The sequence below is a fragment of the Salvelinus alpinus genome, chromosome 9, assembly GCF_045679555.1.
Source record: "Salvelinus alpinus chromosome 9, SLU_Salpinus.1, whole genome shotgun sequence".
NCBI lineage: Eukaryota > Metazoa > Chordata > Actinopteri > Salmoniformes > Salmonidae > Salvelinus > Salvelinus alpinus.
The window spans coordinates 82,429,912-82,444,026 of NC_092094.1; the positions used below are offsets into that span (position 1 = coordinate 82,429,912).

The following is a 14,115-nucleotide window of genomic DNA, read 5'->3' on the forward strand; positions in this document are numbered from 1 at the left end:
CACGAAAGCCCAGGACCTCCATATCTGGCTTCTTTACCTGCGGGATAGTCTGAGACCAGCCATCCGGACAGCTGATGAAACTGAAGAGTATTTCTGTCTGTATTAAAGCCCTTTTGTGGGGAAAAACTCATTGTGATTGGCTGGGCCTCTCCCCAGTGGGTGGACATGGTTCCCAAGTGGGCCTATGCCCTCCCAGGCCCACCCATGGCTGCACCCCTGCCCAGTCATGTGAAATCCATAGATTAGGGCTTAATGGACTTATTTCAACTGACTGATTTCCTTATATGAACTGTAACTCAGAAGAAATGTTGCATGTAGCGTTTATATTATTGTCATTATATTCCCCTTATTAGCGTACAATAAATATGCTGTAGGCTATGCAGATCCTTGGTCGGATCCATTCAGGTCCACTCGGGTCTATCAGCTGTAGTTACATAGACCCAAGACCCGATGACAGTCAAACAGGACCCAACCTGCTGGAAAAGCTAGAATTTTGGACCTGGACGGCTCAGGTCTTGGTTCGGGTCTGGGGTATTCGGTTTGGGTGGACCTGTGAAGACCGCTACCTCCCACTCCTGCACTATTTATTCAGGGAAGGAAGAATCCCACACCTTTATCCTTTATTTCATCTGTCAGATATTCCCCCACCCCAAATATGATTCTCCTGCTCAAGTCACAGCTTAACATTTCATCTTTTCTGGGTCAGGCAAACTTCAAATGACTTCTTAACCAGACAATTAACATGCCTGGCGAGCATTGGGTCAGACCGATATGTTCAACCTCGGAGGGTTTTACCACTGAAAGTAATACTAGAGTCATTGGCTGTATGTGGAGTTGGACTGTCTGTCAGTGGGGCAACAGTCAGAACCCTGGGCTCCAGTCCCTCCATTTGTCATTTCAGTTTCCCATCTGGTGGGAAAAGCCTCAGGGATCCTCTTACAGGTGCTCAAATGTTAGGGATAAGACACATCCTCTGCTAGAGTCGTGTTGCACCAGGGAACCGCCGAAAGTCTGGGAAGGACATCAACAAACCAGCTTTTGGACGATCCACTAACCCCAAGCTTTTTCAACCCATTGTATTCTCTCTCCACCAAAACCAGAATGCATGCAGAGATTGAAGTACTCCTCTCATACGCAATCATAGCCATTAAATTTCCCTCTCTTATGAGGCTAATAGTACTTTATCAGCTTCATGGCGTTCCCTTTCGTAAAGGCCCAAGGGAATACATGAAATAGAAACATAATTACCAATTTTCTCCACAGTCATCATCATACACTGCTTTATTCCACCATTCCACTCTCTCTTCCCTAGTCCTCCGTAAAAGCCATAGATCTACACTCTAGCCTAGTCCTAGTAGCAGATCTGTGAAATGACTTAGACATTGACAATTATTGGACAGGATGTAAGTCTGCAGCACCCAATCCCTCGACTCTGTATATATTACAGTGACATGGTAGAACCAAAAATAAACAGTGGTTAAGGATTGGGTAAGCCAAGCTTTGTAAGGTAGCTACTGTTCTTCTACAATATGAGTACAGAGGGGCACTCCAGTCTACTTTACTTTTCCTGAATGGTGTCCAAAGTATACCCCTCAGCCCCCTGCACCCCCTAACCAGGGTATCAGGACCATTATGTTGGCTCTGGCTTCCTGCTATGCTAAGTGTAGTGTGATTTCTAAAATAAGGCTCAGGGCAGGAGAAAAAGGCCAGTGTTGAACATGGCCTTGTATTAATGGGTGGTGAGATGGAGAGGCTGTTTGGGGTGAGAGCTGGATCCAGTGGTTAGGCAGAGATCAGGGCAGGCATTAGACAGGATGTGCTGGGAGGTTGTCGTGTTTGGAGCCTAGCGTAGCTCTTACTCTCCGTCCTAACAGGATGCTGTAAAGCTGCCACGGAGTGAAGGGGATCTGATGACTGTACTGAGCTGTGAACTCAGCCCCAAGCCTGCAACATGAGCACCACTGTTCTACACTGTTCCACTAACACTAGCATGCAGGCCAGGGAGACCCACTCCTCTCCCCCCTTTTCCCCTGCCGCCCTGCGAACAGTGTGGGCACTGTTGTAGCCTGGAGCCGGGTGGAAGGTGGTGTTACAGTATGCCTCACTGAGGGTTGTTATTGTATGTGACTGACTCGGTGTGTGTGTGTATCTATATTTCAGAGGAGATGAAGTGTGTCGGGATCACATGCCCTGCTCTGTCCATAACCTCCTGCCCTGAGGGCTCGGTTCTGACCAAGAGCTACACTCCCCCTGCTGGCTGCTGCCCCACTGTGCCCTCCCAGTGCACCTGTGACTTCCGCGCGTGCCACAAGCCCCGGTGCCCCTCCGGCCAGAAGACTGTACCACTCAGCCAGGCCACCGGCAAGCCAGAGGACTGCTGCGACGTGTTCGAATGCGTGAAAGGTAGTTTATATAAACCTAGCAGGCCAAGAATTGGTGTAGTCTTCTTTGTTTTCTTGCTGAGAGAAGTGGTGCTGGTGTGAAATGTTATGCCTTTGTGGAGGTAATTATTTTAATCAGAAAACAATTTCCCCCCAAAATCCCAGTTGACTAAATGTCCTGTGATGAAAAGGACAGTCAGTAATGAGATGGTAATTACGGTTGGGTTGTTTATCAGTCTCTCCGCCACTGCAGAGTGTGACGACGGTTCATATAATTTTTTCAGGTGTATATCCGCAAATAATCTCAACGCCTCTAGGCATATTAATCATAATGAGTCTCGTTAGGCAGATTGTGTTCACAACTGGTGTTCTCGCCCTTTGTGTGTGTGTGTATGTGTGTGTGTGTGTTTGTGTATGTGTGTTTGTGTGTATGTGTGTGTTTGTGTATGTGTGTACGTGTGTGTGTGTGTGTGTGTGTGTGAGAGAGAGAGAGAGAGAGAGAGAGAGAGAGAGAGAGAGAGAGAGAGAGAGAGAGAGAGAGAGAGAGAGAGAGAGAGAGAGAGAGAGAGAGAGAGAGAGAGAGAGAGAGAGAGAGAGAGAGAGAGAGAGAGAGAGAGAGAGAGAGAGAGAGAGAGAGAGAGAGAGAGAGAGAGAGAGAGAGAGAGAGAGAGCAGATGTTGGTAGTGCAGCCAAGTCACTCTCCTCCAACAGCCCAGAGTTAGATTTCACATTCACAGCAGCTAGCCAATCAGCCAGCCAGCCAGTCAGGGAGGCACAGAGTCAGGGAGAGAGGGAGTTAGGCAGGGAGGGAGGGGACCTGAACCTGGCTGTTTACTCTGCCCTCCCAGCAAATATTTGCTGTTTTACCAACAGAACAAATTCCCATTCTGGCCCCTCTGCGTCCATAAATGTGTGCCGTGTCCCGGAATGAATGGACTTAATGAGTGCAGTGACCAGAAAAGTGCTTAGGCTACCAATATGCTCAACAGAAGTGCAGTGTCAAAGAGTTCCTGTCTGGTCTCACGTCCAAAAGGAAAAGGTTCAACAGTTCATTGATGGGAATGCTTTTTATGTGCTCCAGTCTGCCAGGGGGAGTGTAATCGAGTCAGGCAGGCCGGTGAGGGCTGAATGGCGGCTGCAGAGGCTAGGGGATCAGTGTTTTGATAACAAGTGTCTGCTGCTCTTTGGGTCCGGACTTGACGCCCTTTGTGCCTGCCCTACTGGCGGTTAGCCCTGCATGACTGCGCCCACATCAGAAATCACACAGAGAGAGACTGGGGATGAAGACATGGCACCTACCCCCTAGTATCCCCCCCAGTCTACCCAAAGACCTCCTCAGAAAAGAAACATCCCACATATGTTGGGTCACTCACAAACACCAAGCCCCATCCACAAAACACACTATTATTAACAAAGTTTGGGCGTCCTATAATATTTCTCTGTGAAACACATAATAGTACCCAGCTGCCAGCGACCTTAGGCATTGAGCACATGATGTTACAGACCAGAGGTTGGCTTTTGGTGGTTTTTTGGTCAGTGTACAGACTAATATGACAATGGACCCCTTGTGTTTTGCCCATGTTTGACGAGAGACCGTTTCCAGCTCTGGCTGAAGAATGAGTTTGGGTGACTGGACAGGAGCTGGCATGGTCTTTCTGACCTGATGTTATCTGACATTACAGATGGTCCCAAATGGCCATGCTACAGCAGCGTACTGTTTATCAACCCTTAGATGAGCAAACAGTCTGGAGTCGCATGTAGCATGGATTTAAGTCAGGACAGGACACTTGATGTAGACTAGTATGGTACATGCTTTCCAAGAACTTTAAAGCCGTAAACTGAGAAAAATCTCCTCAGAATTCTTGTTTATCATGGCCTCCCAAGTTGCCCAGTGGTCTAAATCACTGCATCACAGTGCTAGCTGTGCCACTAGAGATTCTGGGTTCGAGTCCAGGCTCTGTCGCAGCAAGCCGCGACCAGGAGACCCATGGGGCGGTGCACAATTGGCCCAGCGTCGTCCGGGTTAGGGGAGGGTTTGGCCAGCAGGGATGTCCTTGTCCCATCGTGCACTAGTGACTCCTGTGGTGGGCCGGGTACAGTGCACTGTGTTTCCTCTGACACATTGGTGCGGCTGGCTTCCGTGTTAAGTGGGCATTGTGTCAAGAAGCAGTGCGGCTTGGTTGGGTTGTGTTTCGGAGGACGCACAGCTCTTGACCTTCGCCTCCGTATGGGTGTTGCAGCGATGAAACAAGACTGTAACTACCAATTGGATACGATGAAATTGGGGAGAAAACGGGGTAAAAATGAATAAAAATAAAGATTTATTGTTTATCATTTGGGTTTTGCATTTTTGTTAGCTGGGAAAGACAAGTCACACCATGTCAGTTTGTCATTAATGTTTTAGGGTTGGCCAGGGTCAGGGTTTTATGATACCTTCAGCCCCGGCCACTATCCTATCCTCAATATGGATTGGACTGGAAATCAGAATGCATGAATGGAATTTAGTGTCTCTGCCGCTAGTTTGTTTTAGGGATTAGCATTAACAAATACTGCGGAAATCACATGTGAACATCCTGTCATGTGACTTCCTATTGTTTCCCAAGCGTTAAAAATGTTGCCATGCCTTTTGATTTCTGCCCGGCAAGGTACTTATTGCATTTTGTCTGCTTGGTTATGCTGCACGCAAGGCAGGCAGGCAGGCAGGCAGGCAGGCAGGCAGGCAGGCAGGCAGGCAGGCAGGCAGGCAGGCAGGCAGGCAGGCAGGCAGGCAGAGAGAGAGAGAGAGAGAGAGAGAGAGAGAGAGAGAGAGAGAGAGAGAGAGAGAGAGAGAGAGAGAGAGAGAGAGAGAGAGAGAGAGAGAGAGAGAGAGAGAGAGAGAGAGAGAGAGAGAGAGAGAGAGAGAGAGAGAGAGAGAGAGAGAGAGAGAGAGAGAGAGAGAGAGAGAGAGAGAGAGAGAGAGAGAGAGAGAGAGAGAGAGAGAGAGAGAGAGAGAGAGAGAGAGAGAGAGAGAGAGAGAGAGAGAGAGAGAGAGAGAGAGAGAGAGAGAGAGAGAGAGAGAGAGAGAGAGAGAGAGAGAGAGAGAGCAAATCCTCACTTTACTTTCAACTCAGTTGGCCCACCTGCTTTGTATTAGAGTGCAGGGCTGGTCCAGGAAGCAGGGAGAAAGGTGAGGGGTCAGAACAGCACTCTACCAGGGTATGGTATACAGATGCTGCCTCCCCCCATGGAAACCTTAATAGGGCTAGCTACATTTGTTAGCATCTGGGCACCCTTGAATGCCACAGGCAGACTTCTCCTGTGTGTGGTGCTGGTACCTGTCCCTCCACTCCATCATTTATTAGACAATGACCAGGGTCTACTTACGTAACCATTCTCCTGCAGTAACTTAATGGTCATGGTTTTAATGAGAAGTTAATGTGGTCTTTCAAGGCCCTGAGTCACTGAGTCATAGTCATAGCCAATGACAGTGTCATAGACAAATGGTTTATCTGGTAATCCAATAAAATGACATATGGCAATCACTGAAATTATAGAACTTTATGGCGATAAAAGCTGTCTCTGATGAATGAAATACTAAATAAAGAGAGTGCTTTTCCTTTACCACTCTCTTTCTCACACAAATACAAACACCCACTCCTCGGGGTGTTCCAGGAGCATCGTGGGCAGTGGCTGGACGGTAGTGTCTGCGAGGCGGCTGCTCAGGGCTTGTTAAGGGTCTCTAATGATCCGTACAGTAGTCATTGTTCTGTGGGCCGGCGCTTGGAGACAGACAGTGGAGGTTTCCGGTACTTACGCTGGCTTTACATGGCCTGTCGCTGTCTGCAGCCCAGCACTCCAGACCACACTGTGCCAGCCCAGCCCGCTGCTGTTTTCTTTTACCCAGCACTGGGCTGAGCTGAGCTACGCTGCGTGCGCCACCTACACCAAGACTCCACAGATCTCTGCTAAGTTCCACCCAATGGAGCTGGCTTCATTGTCTAATGCTGTTGGAGCCCAGTCCCCAGGGCTCTCGGCTCAAGTGCATAGCTCAGCACGACTTTACACAAATACACTTCTGTTCCATCCACAGCTAGCTACACTGTAATTATTGCATCTGAGTTAATGCACGGTTACAGAAGCAACAAACTCATTCTGGCCTGGGGTGGATAAGCTATTTAATACATACCAAATGGGATGGTTTAGCATAGTATGTTCATTCATCAGCCGTGAATGTATGTTAGCCATCAAGAGCCCCACATGTCGTTCAGGTTGACAGCGTCTGTTTCCCCTTCCACTTTCCCAGTTTCCCCCAAGTGTGTCCACAACGGGAAGGAGTTTTCCGAGGGGGAGGTGTACCGTATGGACCCTTGCTGGCTCTGCCAGTGTCGAGGAGGGATATCCTTCTGCTCCAAAGCGGAATGTGCGGAACTGGACTGTGAGAACTTCTACATCCCAGAGGGAGAATGCTGCCCTGTATGCATAGGTACACACATCATTTTAAAGTTATACAACAGTATCTATTACAGATAGTTTTATAGATATGTGAGATTTTGTTTGATTGGTGGAGGTGAGCTGGCACAGTCCGGGAGGCCGTTTGTCATTAGTGTTGCTCTGAGTGTGGCCAGACAGACAGGGAGGCTAGTAGGGAGGCATGCAGACGTACGGAGCAGACAGGGCTGTAATACACTCCCCCAGGGCTCCCAACACGCTGTACAATATCCTTACCTTAATGGCTTCCGTTTACATTCAGCTGGACTCAGCAGTCATTAACATGCTTCACATACAAGGACCGGTCAAAAGAATGAGCAATGGGTAGGAGGTCAGGAACATAAACCTCCTTTGAGTGAGTGCTTTGGCTTCATTATATCTGGTTGCCTTAATGGAGGGAGACCCCTTTTGTACCTGTCCTCGACACTAAAACACATGCCCTCAGAGGCAAGTAAAAACACTGGTACCTGCGGTTGGAGCTGTTAAAAGGCTTGGGTTTCGGCAGCGCATATGGCCAACAAATGACGGTCTCGTGAAGCATAGTGGTGGTGGACAGATTTGGCTGCCAGTGTTTTTGATCAGACACATGAGAGGGAGGGAGACTGAGGGAGGTTATTGGAGGTCAGTGTTGGAGGTACATCTAGGATGTTCAGCCCCTGAGATTTTGGGGAATGCTTTCATCTTGTGTCCCTGCTTGTCCATGGAAATCTCCAGTCATTGATGAAGCCATTGTCAGTGTTACTGTTCTAAGCTGGGGGTGGTATTTGGTTTGTCGTCGTTATTAAGAGCAACCCAAGCTGCACACCTGTTCTAATCTATTTGTAGACAGGTCAAGTCACCTACAGCCCTAAAAGTGCTTCACGGCTGTGTGTGAAGGTATTGTAGTTTGTATTTTTAGGCTTGCTATTGATAGTGTGAGAGATGGATAGAGAGAGAAATAAAGAGATTGAGAGGAAAGCAGAACTGCTTCATATTCAGTATAATCACACACAGATGGAGGAGTCACAGCAGCCAAATCTCTGCTGGAATCAAATCGGGCAAATAGGACTCCGTCTTTAGGGAGACCCACTCCTTCACCACACACACACACACACACACACACACACACACACACACACACACACACACACACACACACACACACACACACACACACACACACACACACACACACACACACACACACACACACACACACACAGGTTCAGTGCACTACCCTCGGACCACCCTCAGACCACCTTCCAACTCCACCTCACAGCGCTGCCGTGGTAATGGCCTGCCTCTCTTAACAATAAATTGTTGAATAAAAACAATCATGATCATTTATGGTAAACTTTTAAGTCATCAAAATAGATTCCCAGAATTCAGAGGGCATACATCACCTCAAATGGAGCTCCATGTGTTTTCTGGGTTGCCTCTCAAACAGGCTTCATTATGTTGTGGTCCTAGACTTCAAACAAATGGGTAAAACCTCATTGACATAAGTATTCACACCCCTAAGTCAATAACTTGTAGAAGCACCTTTTGGCAGTGATTACAGCTGTGAGTCTTGCTGGGTAAGTCTCTAAGAGCTTTCCACATCTGGATTGTGCAACATTTGCAGATTATTATTTTCAAAATTCTTCAAGCTTTGTCAGATTGTATTGTTGATCATTGCTAGACAACCATTTTCAGGTCTTGCCATAGATTTTCATGTAGATTTATAGTACCAATCAGAAGTTTGGACACACCTACTCATATTTTTTCATATTTTGTACATTGTCTAATAACAGTGAAGACATCAAAACGATGAAATAACACATATGGAATCATGTAGTAACCAAAAAAAGTGTTAAACAAATCAAAATATATATTATATTTGAGCTTCTTCAAAGTAACCCCCCTTTGCCTTAATGACAGCTTTAAACACTCTTAGCATTCTCTCAACCAGCTTCATGAGGTCATGAGTCACCTGGAATGCATTACAATTAACAGGTGTACCTTGTTAAAAGTTAATTTGTGGAATCTTTTCCTTCTTAATGTGTTTGAGCCAATCAGTTGTGTTGTGACAAGGTAGGGTTGGTATACAGAAGATAGCCCTATTTGGTAAAAGACCAAGTCCATATTATGGCAAGAACAGATCAAATAAGCAAAGAGAAACAATAGTCCATCATTACTTTAAGGCATGAAGGTCAGTCAATGCGGAAGATTTCATGAACTTTGAAAATGTCTTCAAGTGCAGTTGCAAAAACCATCAAACTCTATGATGAAACTGGCTCTCATGAGGACCGCCATAGGAAAGGAAGACCCAGAGTTACCTCTGCTGCAGAGGATAAGTTCATTAGAGTTAACTGCACCTCAAATTGCAGCCCAAATAAATTATTCAGAGTTCAAGTAATCTCAACATGTTCAGAGGAGACTGCGTGAATCAGGCCTTCATGGTCGAATTGCTGCAAAGAAACCACTACTAAAGGACACCAATAAGAAGAAGAGACTTGCTTGGGCCAAGAAACACGAGCAATGGACATTCGACCGGTGGAAATCTGTCCTTTGGTCCAAATTTCCAAATTTGAGATTTTTGGTTCCAACTGCCGTGTCTTTGTGAGACGCAGAGTAGGTGAATGGATGATCTCCGCATGTGTGGTTCCCACCATGAATAATGGAGGAGGAGGTGTGATGATGTGGGGGTGCTTTGCTGGTGACACTTTCAGTGATTTATTTAGAAATCAAGGCACACTTAACTAGCTACCACAGCATTCTGCAGCGATATGCCATCCTATCTGGTTTGCGCTTAGTGGGGCTATCATTTGTTTTTCAACAGGACAATGACCCAACACACCTCCAGGCTGTGTAGGGGCTATTTGACCAAGAAGGAGAGTGATGGAGTGCTTCATCAGATGACCTGGCCTCCACAATCACCTGACATCAACCCAATTGAGATGGTTTGGGATGAGTTGGACCGCAGAGTGAAGGAAAAGCAGCCAACAAGTGCTCAGAATATGTGGGAACTCCTTCAAGACTGTTGGAAAAGCATTCCAGGTGAAGCTGATTGATAGCATGCCAAGAGTGTGCAAAGCTGTCATCAAGGCAAAGGGTGGCTACTTTGAAGAATCTACAATTTTTTTTATAAATCTTGGTTTGTTTAACACTTTTTTGGTTACTACATGATTCCATGTGTTATTTCACAGTTCTGATGTCTTCACTATTATTCTACAATGTAGAAAATAGTAAAAATAAAGAAAAACCCTTGAATGAGTAGGTGTGTCCAAACTTTTGACTGGTACTGTAACTCGGCCACTCAGGAACATTCACTGTCTTCTTGGCAAGCAACTCCAGTGTAGATTTGGTCTTGTGTTTTTGGTTATTGTCCTGCTGAAAGGTGAATTAATCTCCCAGTGTCTGGTGGAAAGCAGACTGAACTAGGTTTTCCTCTAGCATTTTGCCTGTGCTTAGCTCCATTCCATTTATTTTTTTATCCTGAAAAACTCCCCGGTCCGTAACAATTGCAGGCATACCCATAACTTGATGCAGCCGACGCTATGCTTGCAAATATGGAGTGCTACTCAGTAATGTGTTGTATTGGATTTGCCTCAAACATAACACTTTGTATTCAGGACAAAAAGTTAATTGCTTTGCCACATTTCTTTGCAGTGTTACTTTGGTATTGGTATTTTATTAGTATCCCCACTCTTCCTGGAGTCCACACAAAACATGAATCATGACATAATACAGAACACTAATAGACAGGAACAGCTCAAGGACAGAACTACATCAATTTGTGCCTTGTTGCAAACAAGATGCATGTTTTGGAATATTTTTATTCTGTACAGGCTTCCTTCTTTTCACTCTGTTAATGAGGTTAGTCTTGTGGAGTAACTATAATGTTGTTGTTACATCCTCAGTTTTCTGCTATCACAACCATTAAACTCTGTAACTGTTTTAAAGTCACCATTGGCCTCATGGTGAAATCCCTGAGCGGTTTCCTTCCTCTCCAGCAACTGAGTTAGGAATGATGCCTGTATCTTTGTAGTGACTGGGTGTATTTCTACACCATCCAAAGTGTAATTAATAACTTCACCATGCTCAAAGGGATATTCAATGTCTTATTTTTTACCAATAGGTGCCCTTCTTTGCGAGGCATTGGAAAACCTCCCTGGTCTTTGTGGTTGAATATCTGTTTGAAATTCACTGCTCGACTGACGGACCTTACAGACAATTACATGAGTAGGGGTATAGAGATGAGGTGGTCATTCAAAAATCATGTTAAACACTATTATTGCACACAGAGTGAGTCCATGCAACTTATTATTTGACTTGTTAACCTTTCTGATCTACCCATCCCGGTATCGGGATAATTGTCATCAGCAACGCTGAATAGCATAGCGCCACAGTCAAATAATATTACTAAAAAATATTCATATTCATGAAATCACAAGTGCAATATTGCAAAACACAGCTTAGCCTTTTGTTAATCCACCTGTCGTCTCAGATTTTGAAATTATGCTTTACAGCGAAAGTAATACAAGCGTTTGTGTAAGTTTATCGATCGCTCGACAAAACATTAAGTACACTTAGCATCAGGTTACCTGGTCACGAAAATCAGAAAAGCAATCAAATTAATCGTTTACCTTTGATGATCTTCAGATGTTTTCACTCACGAGACTCCCAGTTAGACAACAAATGTTCCTTTTGTTCCATAAAGATTATTTTTATATCCAAATACCTCCGTTCGTTTGGCGCGTTATCCTCAGAAATCCACAGGGAAGAGCGGTCACGACAACGCAGACGGAAATTCCAAATAATATCCATAATGTCCACAGAAACATGTCAAACGTTTTTTATAATCAATCCTCAGGTTGTTTTTCAAATATATATTCGATAATATATAAACCGGGAGTGTTGGTTTTTCAATAGGACCGGGAGTAACAATGGCCGCCTTTCTCTGTTGCGCAAAACTCACTCTGAGAGCCCCCACCTATCCACTTACGCAATGTGATCGTTCTCGCTAATTTTTCAAAATAAAAGCCTGAAACTATGTCTAAAGACTGTTGACACCTTAGGGAAGCCATAGAAAAAGGAATCTGGTTGATATCCCTTTAAATGGATGATAGGCATATATAAGAACAGAGAGGTTTCACTTCCTGATTGGATTTTCCTCAGGTTTTCGCCTGCAATATCAGTTCTGTTAAAATCACAGACAATATTTTGACAGTTTTGGAAACTTTAGAGTGTTTTCTATCCTAATCTGACAATTATATGCATATTCTAGTTTCGGGGGCTGAGGAATAGGCAGTTTCAAATGGGTACGTTTTTTAGCCAAAAACGAAAATACTGCCCCCTATACTTAAGAAGTTTTAAGCACATTTTTACTCCTTAACATATTTAGGCTTGCCATAACAACAGGGTTGAATACTTATTGACTCAAGACATTTCAGCTTTTCATTTGTAATTCATTTGATTTTTCTTCTCTAAAAACATAATTTCACTTTGACATTATGGGGTATTGTGTGTAGACCGGTGACAAAAAAAATCTCTATTTAATCCATTTCAAATTGAGGCTGTAACACAACAGAATGTGGAAAAAGTCAAGAGTTGTGAATACTTTCTGAATGCACTGTAATGCTCTTAAATGGGATTTTTTGCTTTGGAGTGAAATTTATGGCACTGAACCCTGAACTGTTCTTTGGCCTTTGGGGGCACGGATGAAACTGTATCTGTGTGACATGCACATGGCTGAGGTTAACTCCTCTTATGGGGAAAGACACTGCAGAGACAGGAAATGAGATATGTATGTCTCGCTGTGTTTTTAATTAACTAATCTTTCTCCAATATGACATGCTCTTCCATCCAGCTCTACTTACGTACATTAGATCCCAGTACATTTGCTTTACATCCACTCTCTGACTCCTGACTCTTGAGGGTTCATCCACCGGTCTTGGTGGTTGGCCAGTTTCTCCTGGTCCCTCCAGGAATATCCTGCTTCCCTCACCTCTGATTCCACCATGTCCTTTGTTAACTCAATTACGTGGCTATGACGCGTTCCCACATTCATAGGCGTTGTATGAATGTGTCTAATTCCACTGTAGTTGATGATGACAACGGCATTGATGATGACTATGATGATGATTTTATTGAATCTGTTAGGAAGTAGAGTGTGTGTCATAAGGCATATGTACCACACAGCATTTACAAGTAAGGACGGCATACCAAACAGCACAGTATAGTTCCCACGCTTCTCTCCTTCTGATCCCAGCCTCTGTCTGTCTCCCTCTCTGTGTGTCCAGATGTGGAGCTCCTGTCTATGGACAGCACAGAGGCCAGCTGCTGGGTGAACAACAAGCTGCGTGGCCACGAGGAGCAGTGGAAGGAGGATGACTGCACCTTCTGTCAGTGTGTGGATGGAGAGCCCCACTGTACCGCCATGGCCTGCAAACAGAGCTGTCAGAACCCAGTCAAGATCCCTGGAGAATGCTGCCCCTTCTGCGAGGGTTCGTGTAGAGACACATACACAATAATATCTGTATGCACATACTGTACTTGATCACATACAGCCTGTAGCAGGGACTACAGCTGACTTATAACTGCCTTAAACATACAACTGAGAAAAAACGATTGGCTAGTGTTGAAGTAGTTGGAGATTTAAGTCTGAAACTAGCAAGGAACAGGTCAAATGTAATGCTAAATATGTTCTAGACATAGCCCACATAGTCATAAGCAGTCAATTTCCTCACAAGGAAATATCTCACGTTGCACTTCTTCTGAAGTAGCCTTATATTGCATTTACAGACAATGGACATACCAAACGTTTTGATGGAAGATTGAATTTTCAGTTCAACTAGCCTAATAGGGCAGGAAAGAGCGTTACATGAACTCACAGTTTTTAATCTAATTACATTGTCTAATTGAAATGTTTCTGATGTATTGTGTAAGGGTCAGGGGCACCACCACCAATTGCATCTGGCATTCCATTGAGCTCTTGATATAGCCAACATAGTGTATCTGTCAAAACTGATATCATAAACAACTTGCAACTCGCCAGCTTATTTTCAGGAATTCACCCCCATTAATGGTCACCCCCTCACATGTCAATGTAGCTACATCCGATGTATAACATGTCAATGTAGCTACATCCGATGTATAACATGTCAATGTAGCTACATCCGATGTATAACATGTCAATGTAGCTACATCCGATGTATAACATGTCAATGTAGCTACATCCGATGTATAACATGTCAATGTAGCTACATCCGATGTATAACATGTCAATGTAGCTACATCCGTAGCT

At 44.8% G+C, this 14,115-nt stretch overlaps 1 protein-coding gene across 2 annotated transcripts in view; it reads left to right on the top strand.

Annotated features, from left to right (window-relative positions):
* Positions 1-14,115, top strand: part of LOC139530795 (cysteine-rich motor neuron 1 protein-like) — a 55,473-nt gene that overhangs the window by 22,639 nt on the left and 18,719 nt on the right. Inside the window, exons 4-6 of one of the 2 annotated variants that reach the window (XM_071327495.1) lie at positions 2,161-2,403; positions 6,664-6,843; positions 13,112-13,315. In XM_071327495.1, coding sequence (XP_071183596.1) covers positions 2,161-2,403; positions 6,664-6,843; positions 13,112-13,315 — 627 coding nt within the window. The remainder of the gene's footprint in view (positions 1-2,160; positions 2,404-6,663; positions 6,844-13,111; positions 13,316-14,115) is intronic. The other variant, XM_071327496.1, reaches the window with a different exon arrangement.